General features: G+C 44.9%; 1 protein-coding gene across 3 annotated transcripts in view; it reads right to left on the reverse strand.

Moving 5' to 3' along the window:
* Window positions 1-10616: 10616 nt before the first annotated feature.
* The window catches only part of ANKDD1B (ankyrin repeat and death domain containing 1B), a 200147-nt gene continuing 194194 nt past the window's right edge, over window positions 10617-16569 (reverse strand). For all 3 annotated transcript variants that reach the window (XM_063963796.1, XM_063963802.1, XM_063963794.1), the window contains exon 15: window positions 10617-11265. In XM_063963796.1, the coding sequence (XP_063819866.1) occupies window positions 11207-11265 (59 nt within the window). In that variant the 3' untranslated portion in view covers window positions 10617-11206. The remainder of the gene's footprint in view (window positions 11266-16569) is intronic.

A 16569-nucleotide genomic window follows, 5' to 3' on the forward strand; every position in this document is an offset into this window, starting at 1 on the left:
GGCTTGTCTGATGCTCTGTTGTTGTTCATACTGTTGACTGGGTATGTTATCACAAGTTATACGGTGTGGCTGGTATGAGTCTTACCCTGGATTCCAAAATCCTTTCCTAGTAATGTCAGCTCTTCCGGGCACAGTTTCCTTAACTGGAGGAGGGGCATAGAGGAAGGAGCCAGTGCACACCAGTAGTACTAAATCTTTCTAAGAGTGCCCAGTCTCCTGCAGAGCCCATCTATTCCCCATGGTCCTTACGGAGTCCCCAGCATCCACTACGGACTACGAGAAATAGATATACCGGTGAGTAAAATCTTATATTTTACCTTATGTTCCCCCACAGCAAAAGAAAACACCACAATGTCAGATGCAGTCCTTTCGGTCGCATAAGTCCAGAAGAGGTCGGGGCTCTTCCTTCCTCGCCAGAGGTAAGGGTAGAGGGAAAAGAATGCCTGCTATGGCTAGTTCCCAGGAGCAGAAGTCCTCCCCGGCTTCTACTAAATCCACCGCATGACGCTGGGGCTCCACTGAAGGAGTCCGCCCCGGTGGGGGCACGTCTTCGACTCTTCAGCCACGTCTGGGTTCAATCAGTCGTGGATCCTTGAGCGATGGAAATTGTATCCCAAGGATACAAGCTGGAATTCGAAGACGTGCCTCCGTGCCGATTTTTCAAATCGTCTTTACCAGCTTCTCCCCCAGAGAGGGAGATAGTTTTAGCTGCAATTCAAAAGCTGTATCAACAGCAAGTGATTGTCAAGGTTCTCCTAGTTCAACAGGAGAAGGGGTACTATTCAACCCTGTTTGTGGTTCCGAAACCGGATGGCTCAGTCAGGCCCATTCTAAATCTAAAATCCCTAAACCTGTACTTGAAAAAGTTCAAATTCAAGATGGAATCGCTCCGGGCGGTTATCTCCAGCCTGGAAGGGGGGGATTTTATGGTGTCACTAGACATAAAGGATGCATACCTTCATGTCCCCATATATCCCCCTCATCAACCATACCTGAGATTCGCTGCACAGGACTGTCATTACCAGTTTCAGACGTTGCCGTTTGGGCTTTCCACGGCCCGAGGATTTTCACCAAGGTAATGGCGGAAATGATGGTGCTCCTGCGCAGGCAGGGAGTCACAATTATCCCGTACTTGGACGATCTCCTGATAAAAGCGAGATCGAGAGATCAGTTGCTGAAAAGCGTGTCGCTCTCCCTGAGAGTGCTGCAGCAACATGGCTGGATTCTAAATCTACCAAAGTCACAGTTGGTTCCAACGACTCGGCTATCTTTCTTAGGCATGATTCTGGACACGGAACAAAAGAGGGTTTTTCTCCCGATGGAAAAAGCCCAGGAACTCCAGAACATGGTCAGAGACCTGTTAAAACCGAAAAGAGTGTCAGTCCATCAATGCACTCGAGTACTGGGAAAAATGGTGGCGACCTACGAGGCCATCCCCTTCGGCAGGTTTCATGCGAGGACATTTCAGTGGGACCTTCTGGACAAGTGGTCCGGGTCCCATCTTCAAATTCATAAGAAAATAAGCCTGTCCCCCAGGGCCAGGGTGTCTCTCCTGTGGTGGCTGCAAAGTGCTCACCTTCTAGAGGGTCGCAGGTTCGGCATTCAAGACTGGGTTCTGGTGACCACGGACGCGAGCCTCCGAGGATGGGGAGCAGTCACACAAGGAAGAAATTTTCAGGGAACATGGTCAAGCCAGGAGGATTGTCTACACATCAACATACTGGAATTAAGGGCCATATACAATAGCCTACGACAAGCGGAGAATCTTGTTCGCGACCTACCGGTTCTGATTCAATCAGACAACGTCACAGCCGTGGCTCATGTAAACCGCCAAGGCGGGACAAGGAGCAGAGTGGCAATGGCGGAAGCCACAAGGATTCTGCGCTGGGCGGAAAATCACGTAAGCGCTCTGTCAGCAGTCTTCATTCCGGGAGTGGACAACTGGGAAGCAGACTTCCTCAGCAGACACGATCTCCATCCAGGAGAGTGGGGACTTCAGCAAGAAGTTTTTGCAGAGATAACAAGTCTTTGGGGACTTCCTCAAATAGACATGATGGCGTCACGCCTCAACAAGAAGCTTCGGAGGTATTGTGCCAGGTCAAGGGACCCTCAGGCAGTAGCGGTAGATGCCCTGGTGACACCATGGGTGTTTCAGTCGGTCTATGTATTCCCTCCTCTTCCTCTCATCTCAAAAATATTGAGAATCATAAGAAGAAAAAGAGTGCAGACAATACTCATTGTTCCAGATTGGCCTCGAAGGGCCTGGTATTCAGATCTTCAGAAGATGCTCACAGAAGATCCATGGCCTCTTCCTCTCAGGGAGGACCTGTTGCAGCAGGGGCCCTGCATGTTCCAAGACTTACCGCGGTTACGTTTGACGGCATGGCGGTTGAACACCGAATCCTTGCTGGGAAAGGTATTCCGGAGGAAGTCATCCCTACTCTGATAAGGGCTAGGAAGGAGGTGACGGCGAAACATTATCACCATATCTGGAGGAAGTATGTTTCTTGGTGTGAAGCCAAGAATGCTCCTACGGAAGATTTCCACCTGGGCCGTTTTCTCCACTTTCTACAGACAGGAGTGGATATGGGCCTGAAGTTAGGGACGAAATCTGTACCTTAATGGAGCCTATCTATATTCTTTCAGAAGGAATTGGCTTCTCTCCCAGAAGTCCAGACTTTTGTAAAGGGAGTGCTGCACATCCAGCCTCCTTTTGTGCCCCCAGTGGCACCATGGGACCATAACATGGTGTTACAGTTCCTTAAGTCACACTGGTTTGAACCTCTTCAAACAGTTGAAAAAAAGTGGTCATGTTGTTAGTCTTGGCATCTGCTAGGTGGGTGTCCGAATTGGCGGCTTTGTCTCACAAAAGCCCCCATCTGATTTTCCATGTGGATAGAGCAGAGTTGAGGATTTGTCCTCAATTTCTGCCTAAGGTGGTTTCATCGTTTCATGTGAACCAACCTATTGTGGTGCCTGTCGCTACGGGGGACTTGGAGGATTCCAAGTCTCTTGATGTAGTCAGGGCCTTAAAAGTTTATGTAGCCAGGACGGCCCGGGTTAGGAAAACAGAGGCACTGTTTGTCCTGTATGCAGCCAACAAGGTTGGCGCCCCTGCTTCTAAGCAGACTATTGCCCGCTGGATCTGTAACACGATTCAGCAGGCTCATTCTACGGCAGGATTGCCGGTACCAAATTCGGTAAAGGCCCATTCCACTAGGAAGGTGGGCTCTTCTTGGGCGGCTGCCCGAGGTGTCTCGGCATTACAACTTAGCCGAGCAGCTACTTGGTCGGGTTCAAACACTTTTGCTAAATTCTACAAGTTTGATACCTTGGCTGAGGAGGACCTCATGTTTGCTCAATCGGTGCTTCAGAGTCATCCGCACTCTCCCGCCCGGTCTGGAGCTGTGGTATAATCCAGAGGTTCTCAAACTCGGTCCTCGGGGGCACACACAGAGCATGTTTTGCAGGTCTCCTCACAGAATCGCAAGTGAAATAATTAGCTCCACCTGTGGACCTTTTAAAATGTGTCAGTGAGTAATTAATACACCTGTGCACCTGCTGGGTTACCTGCAAAACATGCACTGTGTGTGCCCCCGAGGACCGAGTTTGAGAACCTCTGGTATAATCCCCATGGTCCTTACGGAGTCCCCGGCATCCTCTAGGATAGAGGTTCTCAAACTCGGTCCTCGGGGGCACACACACTGCATGTTTTGCAGGTAACCCAGCAGGTGCACAGGTGTATTAATTACTCACTGACACATTTTAAAAGGTCCACAGGTGGAGCTAATTATTTCACTTGCGATTCTGTGAGGAGACCTGCAAAACATGCACTGTGTGTGCCCCCGAAGACCGAGTTTGAGAACCTCTGCTCTAGGACGTAAGAGAAAATAAGATTTTAAACCTACCGGTAAATCTTTTTCTCCTAGTCCGTAGAGGATGCTGGGCGCCCGTCCCAGTGCGGACTAAATTCTGTAAGACTTGTATATAGTTTTTGCTTACATAAGGGTTATGTTACAGTTTTGATCAGTCTCGGGCTGATGCTGTTTTGTTTCATACTGTTAACTGGTTCGTATATTCCATGTTATACGGTGTGGATGGTATGGGCTGGTATGAATCTTGCCCTTAGATTAACAAAAATCCTTTCCTCGTACTGTCCGTCTCCCTGGGCACAGTTCCTATAACTGGAGTCTGGAGGAGGGGCATAGAGGGAGGAGCCAGTTCACACCCCTTTGAAAGTCTTAAAGTGCCTATGTCTCCTGCGGATCCCGTTTATAGTACCCCATGGTTCTTGAAGTGACCACAGCATCCTCTACGGACTAAGATAAAAGGATTTACCGATAGGTATTAAAATCCTATTTTAAGCACCTGGATAACACAATGCAGGCCAGAATTTCCAATCTCCTCTCACAGTGCTAATGATTCTCACCACAGGATATATATATAAAGAAAAAGTGTTTCCAAGTAATCAGTATTCAGCTGGTACAGTTTTTCCACGAAGCTTTGTAACTGGCTAAAATCCAGTGCAGGGGGTAAGAATACACACTTTGAAGCAACAGTGTTTGTAGTTAATATGTGTGGCCACACAATGTAAAAATGAACAATGGACACAGTACTTAGGTCTCCACACTGATCCGTTCCGGTATATATCGTCTGCAGCAAGAGAATATGTCCTTATATTGGTACTATATACAAAAAAGTACCAGCGCTAGGAGTTGTATCACCAATTATTCAATAAGTCAAATACCACTGGATCAGTTATAGTATTTAATAATGAACATGATTATCACACACATTAAAAACGTGAGAATAAAAGATATTAAGAAATATTGGCCCTCATTCCGAGTTGATCGGTCGCAAGGCGAATTTAGCAGAGTTACACACGCTAAGCCGCCGCCTACTGGGAGTGAATCTTAGCTTCTTAAAATTGCGACCGATGTATTCGCAATATTGCGATTACTAACTACTTAGCAGTTTCAGAGTAGCTCCAGACTTACTCTGCCTGTGCGATCATTTCAGTGCTTGTCGTTCCTGGTTGACGTCACAAACACACCCAGCGTTCGCCCAGGCACTCCCACCGTTTCCCCGGCCACTCCTGCGTTTTTTCCGGAAACGGTAGCGTTTTCAGCCACACGCCCCTGAAACGCCGTGTTTCCGCCCAGTAACACCCATTTCCTGTCAATCACATTACGATCGCCGGAGCGAAGAAAAAGCCGTGAGTAAAAATACTTTCTTCATAGTAAAGTTACTTGGCGCAGTCGCAGTGCGAACATTGCGCATGCGTACTAAGCGGATTTTCACTGCGATGCGATGAAAAATACCGAGCGAACAACTCGGAATGAGGGCCTTTGACCATACAAATAAAAATAAAGATAAAAATTGGCTCTGAGGTAATAATTAATTCAAATTGCTGATAAGGACCCAACCATTATTTTAGTGATCCCGGACTTATTAAGGTGCAGATTTCCTCCTCCATAGATTATTATGGAGGAGGAAATCTGCACCTTAATAAGTCCGGGATCACTAAAATAATGGTTGGGTCCTTATCAGCAATTTGAATTAATTATTACCTCAGAGCCAATTTTTATCTTTATTTTTATTTGTATGGTCAATATTTCTTAATATCTTTTATTCTCACGTTTTTAATGTGTGTGATAATCATGTTCATTATTAAATACTATAACTGATCCAGTGGTATTTGACTTATTGAATAATTGGTGATACAACTCCTAGCGCTGGTACTTTTTTGTATATTGTTTATCTTATTGTGGGGTCTGACAAACCCCTCCCAGCCGCTGTGGTATTTTTAGTGGGTAGTTTATCTAATTTCTCTTATATTGGTACTGTCATAGCAGCAAGTTCCTAATCACAGTGCGGTCTTAAAGTGACTGACAACAGCTTCCACTGACCGTAATAGCGGAGCAATCAATGTCATCTAGCCAGGCTGCAAACTGCAGTATAGAGTCCCTCCGACCTGACAGTAGGCGAACGCCGTCTACACCTTTAGCGGTATAGCAGGCTTTGGAGGCAATTAGCTGCGGCTCGTGCTACGAGCCGAAAGCACCAAAAACTCAATAAATCGGAGGCTGTGTACTCGTGTCCGTCAAGCCCAGCAGCGGGGGCTGTAAATATTTAGTAAAATTAACACCACATTTTTCAGTACACAATACAGCTGTGGATGCAAGTGGAGTTTTCGGCATAGACTGGCATAGGCTGAAACCTGTGCCCATAGCGTGGATGCAACTAACAGGTTTAGCGAGTGAAGTATGGGGGTATAAACTGTCTGTGATATGCAAGAATAGAAGGCTGTGAGAACAGGAAGGAGGCCCCTCTACTAGGAGTTTACAATCTCAGGGGAAGGGGAGACAAACGGGTAACATGAGGAGTGAGCCAGTGTAGAGGGTCCTGAGGGCAGGAAGTGACAGTGGTAGAGATGGCTGATGCAAGAGGGTGGGGTAAGCTATGTGGTGATACAGTCATGTAGTGGACGGGTATGATTTTATGAACAGCTGGGTTTTCAGTGCCCTGTTGAAGCTATGAGAGGTGGGGGAAAATCTGATAGAACAAAGGAGATTGTTCCTATGTAGGGATGGCCATCGATGTGTTATTAATTTCAAATTATCGATGGTCGATGGCCATCCTTATTCCAGTGTAGGGGGGCAGCATGGGAAAATCTTGTATACGGGAGTGAGATGTAACCAGGGTGGAGAAGAAGCAACAGTCATTGTCCGATCAGAGAGGACAGGAAGGAGTATGTACAGACATGAGGTTCGAGATGTAGGGTGCAGAGGAGTTGGTGAGGGCAGGGTGTGGAGTTTGAAGAGGGTTCTGTAGGGTAAGGAGAGCAAGTGCAAGACTTGGCAGAAGGGGGAGGCTGATGTTAAGAATTTCTGCAGCATTGAGAATAGATTGGAGGGCAGCAGGAGAGGCCAGTAAGTAGAAGGTTGTAGTATTTAAGATGAGAAATGATCAGAAAGTGGATAATAGTTTTGGTGGTATCCTGGAGGAGGAAGGGTCTAATGCGAGTAATGTTGCAGAGCTGGAAATGACCGAAATGGGCAAAAGATTGTGGGGGATGAAGGAGAGGGTAGAGTCAAGAATGACACCCAAGCAGCAGAGTTGGTGAACAGGGTAGATAGTGGTGTCAAAAGTTATGGAGAAATCATGAGGGTAGGAGAATCTGGATGGAGGGAAGACAATGAGTTCTGCCATGTTGAGCTTGAGAAAGCACACGGACATCCAGGAGATGTGAGAGAGGCAACTGGAAAGGGGAAAGTTCAGGAGAGGAAAGATACAGTTGAGTTTCGTCAACATATAGGTGATATTGGAGGCTGAAGGAACTGATGATTTTACCTAGGTAGTAGGTGTACAGAGACAAGAGCAGAGGGTCAAGGACAGGACCCTGTGGGATACCCACGAGAAGGATGGACAGGGGAAGGTGGAACTGGAGGTAGAGATACTGGTTGGCGAGGTTGGAGGTGAACCAGGAGTGGACAGTGCCACAGAGCCCAATAGTCTGCATTTTGCAGAGTGGAAGAGGTTGAACCACAGTACTGAAGGCCACAGAGAGGTCCAGGAAGATGAGTAGGGAGAACTGGCCCTTGTATTTAGCCAGTTTCATTGTAGTGGAGAGGGCAGAAGATTGGAGAGGATCAAAGACAGTTGTCAGAGAGGTAGCACGTGAGATAGATGTAGACAAGCTGCTTAAATATTTTGGAGGCAAATGGGAGAAGAGGAATGGGGTGGTAACTAAAGGGTGAGTATGGGTTAAGGTTGGGTTCTTTTTAAGAATGGGTGAGACAAGAGCATGTTTGAAGGGCTAGGGGAAGATGCCAGTGAAGAGTGATAGGTTGAAGTGGGAACAGGCAGTGGGTGAGTGTGAATAAAGGAGGTGAGAGGTGATGGGGTTCAGAGGGCAGGTAAAGGAGGAAGAGGATAAGATAAAGGGGTGAACTTCAACACTTGAGGTGGGGTGGGAGGAGCATGAGGAGAGGTGGCTGGAGGAAAGGAAGGGTTGTGCTGAGGAGGGGCGATAGGAGGAAGAGAATTATTGATGGATTGCCTCAGTTTTGAAAGTGAAGGAGGCATAGTTAGTAGCAGGTGACAGAGGGTGGAAGGGGGAGATGAAGGAGAGTGTTGAAGGTAGCAAAGAGGCAGCAGGTATTGGAGGACTGAGAAGAGACGAGCAACGAGATTGCTTAGCGAAGTGAGAGGGTAGAACTGTAGGAAAGTGGAGGAAATCCACCAATAAGCAAGAGATCCTTTGAAGGCCGAAGGTGCATGAGCATTTTTGCATTAACCAATTTTGGAATGGCAGAGGGGGACAGAGGAGATTTGGGCAGAGTAGGTGGTGGGCAGTAAATTAAAGCAGATGGTAGTGGTACCTAAATAGTAGGTATTAGGCAATACAATGAGGCAAATAATGATACATAATAAATAAGATGACAGCAAATAGTAGGCAGTTAAATAAGGCAGTAAACAAGGGTAAAGATGGATATAAGTAGCCCTTCAACAGGGACAATTGTCCAGCTTTGAGGTAATAATATTACCAGTTCCATAAGAGTTCTAATAAAGCTACAGCAGCAAAACGTGTCAGTCCTCCTATCTCTTTGGTACTGGACTTACCTTCCATTTGGGACTTCCAGTGAATCAACCATGCTTTTAGGGGAACCAAAAACTTATGCGCTGGATTTAATCGTTAATTTGGACCCTGTCAGGACTCTAACAGAACAGGAAATATTATTACTACAAAGTTGGACAATTATCTCTCTTAAAGGGCTGTACATCCAAATTGCTCTTTTTGCCATACCAATGCACTAATTGGAGGATTAATCACTTTCCTAATATTATATTTACACTGCCAAATCCATCTGCTAATGTCTATGCTTATATTAAATTTATGCTTTTAGACATGCTATCCGACTTCTAGCGGGATGCGGTCAATTTACCTGCAATCAAAATCCCAACAGTCAAAATACCGACAACCATTGACCAACAGTCAAAATACTGACATTTAAAATACTATCTTGGGGAACATACCGACATTTAAAATGTCGACAGGTCAAAAAGTCGACATGAGTTTTTCATGATTTTTTTAATTGAAACCGACTTCTTCATACTTTACCATCCCAAGGGACCTGGAGGGGCAATATAATAGTGTGCCAAGTGCAGCGAGGCACCGTGCCCGAAGCGTGAGCCATGCAAGGGGATGCGACTTACACACACACACACACACACACTGAAACCTATGAAAAAAGTTGTGTCAACTTTTTGACCTACCGACATTTTAAATGTCGGTATTTTGACCTTGTCTGTATTTTAAATGTCGGTATTTTGACCTTGTCGGTTTTTTGATTGTAGGTATTTCATACTAAACCCTTTCTAGCTACTGATATATATTATAGGTCTAAGGCCATCTGTGTGCTGTTATCACTTTACTATATTGTTTGTCTGTGGACATTGGGGGTAATTCAGAGTTGATCGCAGCAGTAAATTTGTTAGCAGTTGGGCAAAACTATGGCCCTCATTCCGAGTTGTTCGCTCGGTATTTTTCATCGCATCGCAGTGAAAATCCGCTTAGTACGCATGCGCAATGTTCGCACTGCGACTGCGCCAAGTAACTTTACTATGAAGATAGTATTTTTACTCACGGCTTTTTCTTCGCTCCGGCGATCGTAATGTGATTGACAGGAAATGGGTGTTACTGGGCGGAAACACGGCGTTTCAGGGGCGTGTGGCTGAAAACGCTACCGTTTCCGGAAAAAACGCAGGAGTGGCCGGGGAAACGGTGGGAGTGCCTGGGCGAACGCTGGGTGTGTTTGTGACGTCAACCAGGAACGACAAGCACTGAACTGATCGCACAGGCAGAGTAAGTCTGGAGCTACTCTGAAACTGCTAAGTAGTTAGTAATCGCAATATTGCGAATACATCGGTCGCAATTTTAAGAAGCTAAGATTCACTCCCAGTAGGCGGCGGCTTAGCGTGTGTAACTCTGCTAAATTCGCCTTGCGACCGATCAACTCGGAATGAGGGCCAATGTGCACTGCAGGGGGGAGGGGGCACATATAACATGTGCAGAGAGAGTTAGATTTGGGTGGGTTACATACCCTCCAACATTTTATACATAAAAATCGCTACAGATTAAAAAGGGGCGTGGCCACAGTAAAGGTCACACCCCTTTCCCTATACTTTCAATGGAAGTTTAGAGAGCCAAAAATCGGTACAGACCATAAAAAAAAGGTACTGTACCTGCCAAAAAGGTACAGTTGCAGGGTATGGGGTTATATTGTTTCTGTGCAGGGTAAATACTGGCTGCTTTATTTTTACACTGCAATTTAGATTTCAGTTTGAACACACCCCACCCAAATCTAATTCTCTCTGCACATGTTATATCTGCCCCCCTGCAGTGCACATGGTTTTGCCCATCTGCTAACAAATTTGCTGCTGCGATCAACTCTGAATTAGGCCCATTGACTCTCTCACATACTGTATTACATCTGCATTGGTAGAAACACAGAGTAGTCCCCGATTGTTATATATTGATTATATTATACCCCGCAACTTTCGCAAACACACCTGCATACTTGTGCAAAAAACAGGCAATTGTTACAACAAAGCCAAGTAAAAATAGAGTTTATTCTGGCAGTAATTGCTCACCATTAAACTATACAAATAATGCCCCAGACTTAAACAGCCTCCGTAGACAAACAAGGGAGAACGCATAGGGCATCAGTTCAGGCACTTTCTTCTGATCATTTGGCTGAAACGAATGTGATTCACACCTTCCATTTCCCTGCCAACCAGGCAGCCACCAAGCCCAAAAGTATCCCCACTTTTGGCAGGACAAGAACATATCTTAGTAAATGGATTTGTGCCTCCAGGCGCTTACTGGCAGTAAGTGCACTAAGACTGGTGGGTGTCATCCCTTGTGGTCACTGAACGCTCCCCTGTGTGGGAGTGGGGTAAACCTGGACACATACAGTACAATAACTACATGGCACACACAACATAAGACACATTTCTACAGTGAACAGTATGCTTTAAAAAATAACATGTTGCCACCTGGCATATATAAAACTGTACATATACACACAGGGCCATAGGCCTTTATTGTTGCTGAAAGGACACAAGTGGACTGGTGCAGGCTTGAGCTTTCTTACAGGTGCCCCGTTATACCGTAATGTTGCTGAAATGCTTTTATTCTGTATCATGAGATAATGCATTTCTTGGCCTGTATACCATTACTGCTCTGTACTCTGAAGGCTTCTGGGGAAGAAAGGAAGAAAATAAATATATTGTAATATAGGCAGTAGGGTACCTGACCCCACCCCCATTGAACTACAGAGGTGCAGCTGCGAGGAAAAGTCTGTGAGAGAAGGCATCATCGGTGGTTTTAAGCGTGGGGAAATCCAAATGTATTTCCGCAGTTTACGCTGAGTCAGTGAGTTAGCACGTGTTAACCCCTGATTTACCACGCAGGGAAAAGGGCTATTTAATTGAGTAGCTTTTTCCTTATGCCGCGCAGCTAACTGGATTCTCCAAATACCCCTCAATCTCCCTGTGTAATAACAGGACTGAAATATAGTTTTACTTGACCCCCCCCCCTTTGCCTTTCTAGAACCACCAGTCCTTGTTATAACAGTAGACTTTTGTCCATTAAGAAAACACTTTACAGTATTGTACACAAAGCAATTATAATGCAAGCGTTCAAGAAGTAAAATGCTGTAAAAGTAAACACTGCAAATCACTTTGGGTCATGGAGAAACACCATCTAACAGATAAGTATAGGCTAATGTGTGCTGACGCCTTCATGTGACTAATGCATACCGACACTCTCCTAATAGAGAGGAAACTCTCTTACAAAAGAATAATAGTTCACAGGAATTCAGAATGTATATTCCTCATTAACTGTTGCATGTTATATTCATTGAGAGTAAAACTCAGTGCAGTGAAACGTGGGAACAAAAAGACAAATAGAAAAATAAATTAAATTTTAAACACAAAATATTTTCCTGTCTATGATACTCTGTATTCAGAGCATGCATAATTTGTATTCTAGTAATTACTAGTGATGAGCGGGTTCGGATCCTCGGGATCCGAACCCGCCCGAACTTCACCTTTTTTTTCACGGGTCCGAGCGACTCGGATCCTCCCGCCTTGCTCAGTTAACCCGAGCGCGCCCGAACGTCATCATCCCGCTGTCGGATTCTCGCGAGATTCGGATTCTATATAAGGAGCCGCGCGTCGCCGCCATTTTCACACGTGCATTGAGATTGATAGGGAGAGGACGTGGCTGGCGTCCTCTCCGTTATAGTAGAAAAGACTGAGTGACTTATAATTGTGGGGAGGATTGGGGACGGGGAGCAGCTGTTAGGGAGTACAGTGCAGGGTTTTGATTATACCACCAGTGAGTTTAATCCGTTGTTTCTCTGCCTGAAAAAAAACGCTCCACCATATCTGTGCTCACTCAGTGTGCTGCACTGCTGCATATATCTGTGCTGAGTGCACTGCTCACACTGCCTAATTGTGGGGACTGGGGAGCAGTTATAGCAGGAGTACAGTGCACAGTTTTACTGACAGTGACCACCAGTCCAGTATACGTTTGTCTGCCTGAAAAATACTCCTGTGGTGGCTTTTTTCTTCTTCATACTAGTTTAGCAGTCTGCTGACAGTGTCCACCAGGTCCGTTATTATTATTATACAGTATATTATATATATATATAGCAGTACGGTAGGCCACGGCTGTACCTACCTCTGTGTCGTCAGTGCACTCGTCATCCATAAGTAATATAATACTATACTATAGTATCCATCCATCTACATTGTATACCTGTGGTGGCTTTTTTTTTCTTTATACTAGTTTAGCAGTCTGCTGACAGTGTCCACCAGGTCCGTTATTATTATTATACAGTATATTATATATATATATATATATATATAGCAGTACGGTAGGCCACGGCTGTACCTACCTCTGTGTCGTCAGTGCACTCGTCGTCCATAAGTAATATAATACTATACTATCCATCCATCTACATTGTATACCTGTGGCGGGTTTTTTTTTTTCTTCATACTAGTTTAGCAGTCTGCTGACAGTGTCCACCAGGTCCGTTATTATTATTATACAGTATAATATATATATATATATATATATATAGCAGTACGGTAGGCCACGGCTGTACCTACCTCTGTGTCGTCAGTGCACTCGTCGTCCATAAGTAATATAATACTATACTATCCATCCATCTACATTGTATACCTGTGGTGGTTTTTTTTTTCTTCATACTAGTTTAGCAGTCTGCTGACAGTGTCCACCAGGTCCGTTGTTATTATTATTATACAGTATATTATATATATATATATATATATATATAGCACTACGGTAGGCCACGGCTGTACCTACCTCTGTGTCGTCAGTGCACTCGTCGTCCATAAGTAATATAATACTATACTATAGTATCCAATCCATCCATCTACATTGTATACCTGTGGTGGCTTTTTTTTTCTTCATACTAGTTTAGCAGTCTGCTGACAGTGTCCACCAGGTCCGTTATTATTATTATACAGAACATTATATATATATATATATATATATATATATAGCAGTACGGTAGGCCACGGCTGTACCTACCTCTGTGTCGTCAGTGCACTCGTCGTCCATAAGTAATATAATACTATACTATCCATCCATCTACATTGTATACCTGTGGTGGGGTTTTTTTTCTTCATACTAGTTTAGCAGTCTGCTGACAGTGTCCACCAGGTCCGTTATTATTATTATACAGTATATTATATATATATATCAGTACGGTAGGCCACGGCTGTACCTACCTCTGTGTCGTCAGTGCACTCGTCGTCCATAAGTAATATAATACTATACTATAGTATCCAATCCATCCATCTACATTGTATACCTGTGGTGGCTTTTTTTTTATTCATACTAGTTTAGCAGTCTGCTGACAGTGTCCACCAGGTCCGTTATTATTATTATACAGTATATTATATATATATATATATATAGCAGTACGGTAGGCCACGGCTGTACCTACCTCTGTGTCGTCAGTGCACTCATCGTCCATAAGTAATATAATACTATACTATAGTATCCATCCATCTACATTGTATACCTGTGGTGGCTTTTTTTTTCTTCATACTAGTTTAGCAGTCTGCTGACAGTGTCCACCAGGTCCGTTATTACAGTATATTATATATATATATATATATATATATATATATATATAGCAGTACGGTAGGCCACGGCTGTACCTACCTCTGTGTCGTCAGTGCACTCGTCGTCCATAAGTAATATAATACTATACTATCCATCCATCTACATTGTATACCTGTGGTGGTTTTTTTTTTCTTCATACTAGTTTAGCAGTCTGCTGACAGTGTCCACCAGGTCCGTTATTATTATTATACAGTATATTATATATATATATATATATATATATATATAGCAGTACGGTAGGCCACGGCTGTACCTACCTCTGTGTCGTCAGTGCACTCGTCGTCCATAAGTAATATAATACTATACTATCCATCCATCTACATTGTATACCTGTGGTGGGTTTTTTTTTCTTCATACTAGTTTAGCAGTCTGCTGACAGTGTCCACCAGGTCCGTTATTATTATTATACAGTATATTATATATATAAATATATATATATATAGCAGTACGGTAGGCCACGGCTGTACCTACCTCTGTGTCGTCAGTGCACTCGTCGTCCATAAGTAATATAATACTATACTATTAATCCATCTACATTGTATACCTGTGGTGGCTTTTAGTTGTGTGCATTAAAATATGGAGAACAAAAATGTGGAGGTTAAAAAAATAGGGAAAGATCAAGATCCACTTCCACCTCGTGCTGAAGCTGCTGCCACTAGTCATGGCCGAGACGATGAAATGCCATCAACGTCGTCTGCCAAGGCCGATGCCCAATGTCATAGTACAGAGCATGTAAAATCCAAAACACAAAAGATCAGTAAAATGACCCAAAAATCAAAATTAAAAGCGTCTGAGGAGAAGCGTAAACTTGCCAATATGCCATTTACGACACGGAGTGGCAAGGAACGGCTGAGGCCCTGGCCTATGTTCATGGCTAGTGGTTCAGCTTCACATGAGGATGGAAGCACTCATCCTCTCGCTAGAAAAAAGAAAAGACTTAAGCTGGCAAAAGCACAGCAAAGAACTGTGTGTTCTTCAAAATCACAAATCCCCAAGGAGAGTCCAATTGTGTCGGTTGCGATGCCTGACCTTCCCAACACTGGACGGGAAGAGCTTGCGCCTTCCACCATTTGCACGCCCCCTGCAAGTGCTGGAAGGAGCACCCGCAGTCCAGTTCCTGATAGTCAAATTGAAGATGTCAGTGTTGAAGTACACCAGGATGAGGATATGGGTGTTGCTGGCGCTGGGGAGGAAATTGACAAGGAGGATTCTGATGGTGAGGTGGTTTGTTTAAGTCAGGCACCCGGGGAGACACCTGTTGTCCGTGGGACGAATATGGCCATTGACATGCCTGGTCAAAATACAAAAAAAATCAGCTCTTTGGTGTGGAATTATTTCAACAGAAATGCGGACAACTGGTGTCAAGCCGTGTGTTGCCTTTGTCAAGCTGTAATAAGTAGGGGTAAGGACGTTAACCACCTCGGAACATCCTCCCTTATACGTCACCTGCAGCGCATTCATAATAAGTCAGTGACAAGTTCAAAAACTTTGGGCAACAGCGGAAGCAGTCCACTGACCAGTAAATCCCTTCCTCTTGTAACCAAGCTTCCGCAAACCACACCACCAACTCCCTCAGTGTCAATTTCCTTCTTACCCAGGAAAGCCAATAGTCCTGCAGGCCATGTCACTGGCAAGTCTGACGAGTCCTCTCCTGCCTGGGATTCCTCCGATGCATCCTTGAGTGAAACGCCTACTGCTGCTGGCGCTGCTGTTGTTGCTGCTGGGAGTCGATTGTCATCCCAGAGGGGAAGTCGGAAGACCACTTGTACTACTTCCAGTAAGCAATTGACTGTCCAACAGTCCTTTGCGAGGAAGATGAAATATCACAGCAGTCATCCTGTTGCAAAGCGGATAACTCAGGCCTTGACAACTATGTTGGTGTTAGACGTGCGTCCAGTATCCGCCGTTAGTTCACGGGGAACTAGAGAATTGCTTGAGGTAGTGTGCCCCCGTTACCAAATACCATCTAGGTTCCACTTCTCTAGGCAGGCGATACCGAGAATGTACACGGACGTCAGAAAAAGACTCACCAGTGTCCTAAAAAATGCAGTTGCACCCAATGTCCACTTAACCACGGACATGTGGACAAGTGGAGCAGGGCAGACTCAGGACTATATGACTGTGACAGCCCACTGGGTAGATGTATTGCCTCCCGCTGCAAGAACAGCAGCGGCGGCACCAGTAGCAGCATCTCGCAAACGCCAACTCGTTCCTAGGCAGGCTACGCTTTGTATCACCGCTTTCCAGAATACGCACACAGCTGAAAACCTCTTACGGCAACTGAGGAAGATCATCGCAGAATGGCTTACCCCAATTGGACTCTCCTGGGGATTTGTGGCATC

The sequence above is a fragment of the Pseudophryne corroboree genome, chromosome 1 (assembly GCF_028390025.1).
Source record: "Pseudophryne corroboree isolate aPseCor3 chromosome 1, aPseCor3.hap2, whole genome shotgun sequence".
NCBI lineage: Eukaryota > Metazoa > Chordata > Amphibia > Anura > Myobatrachidae > Pseudophryne > Pseudophryne corroboree.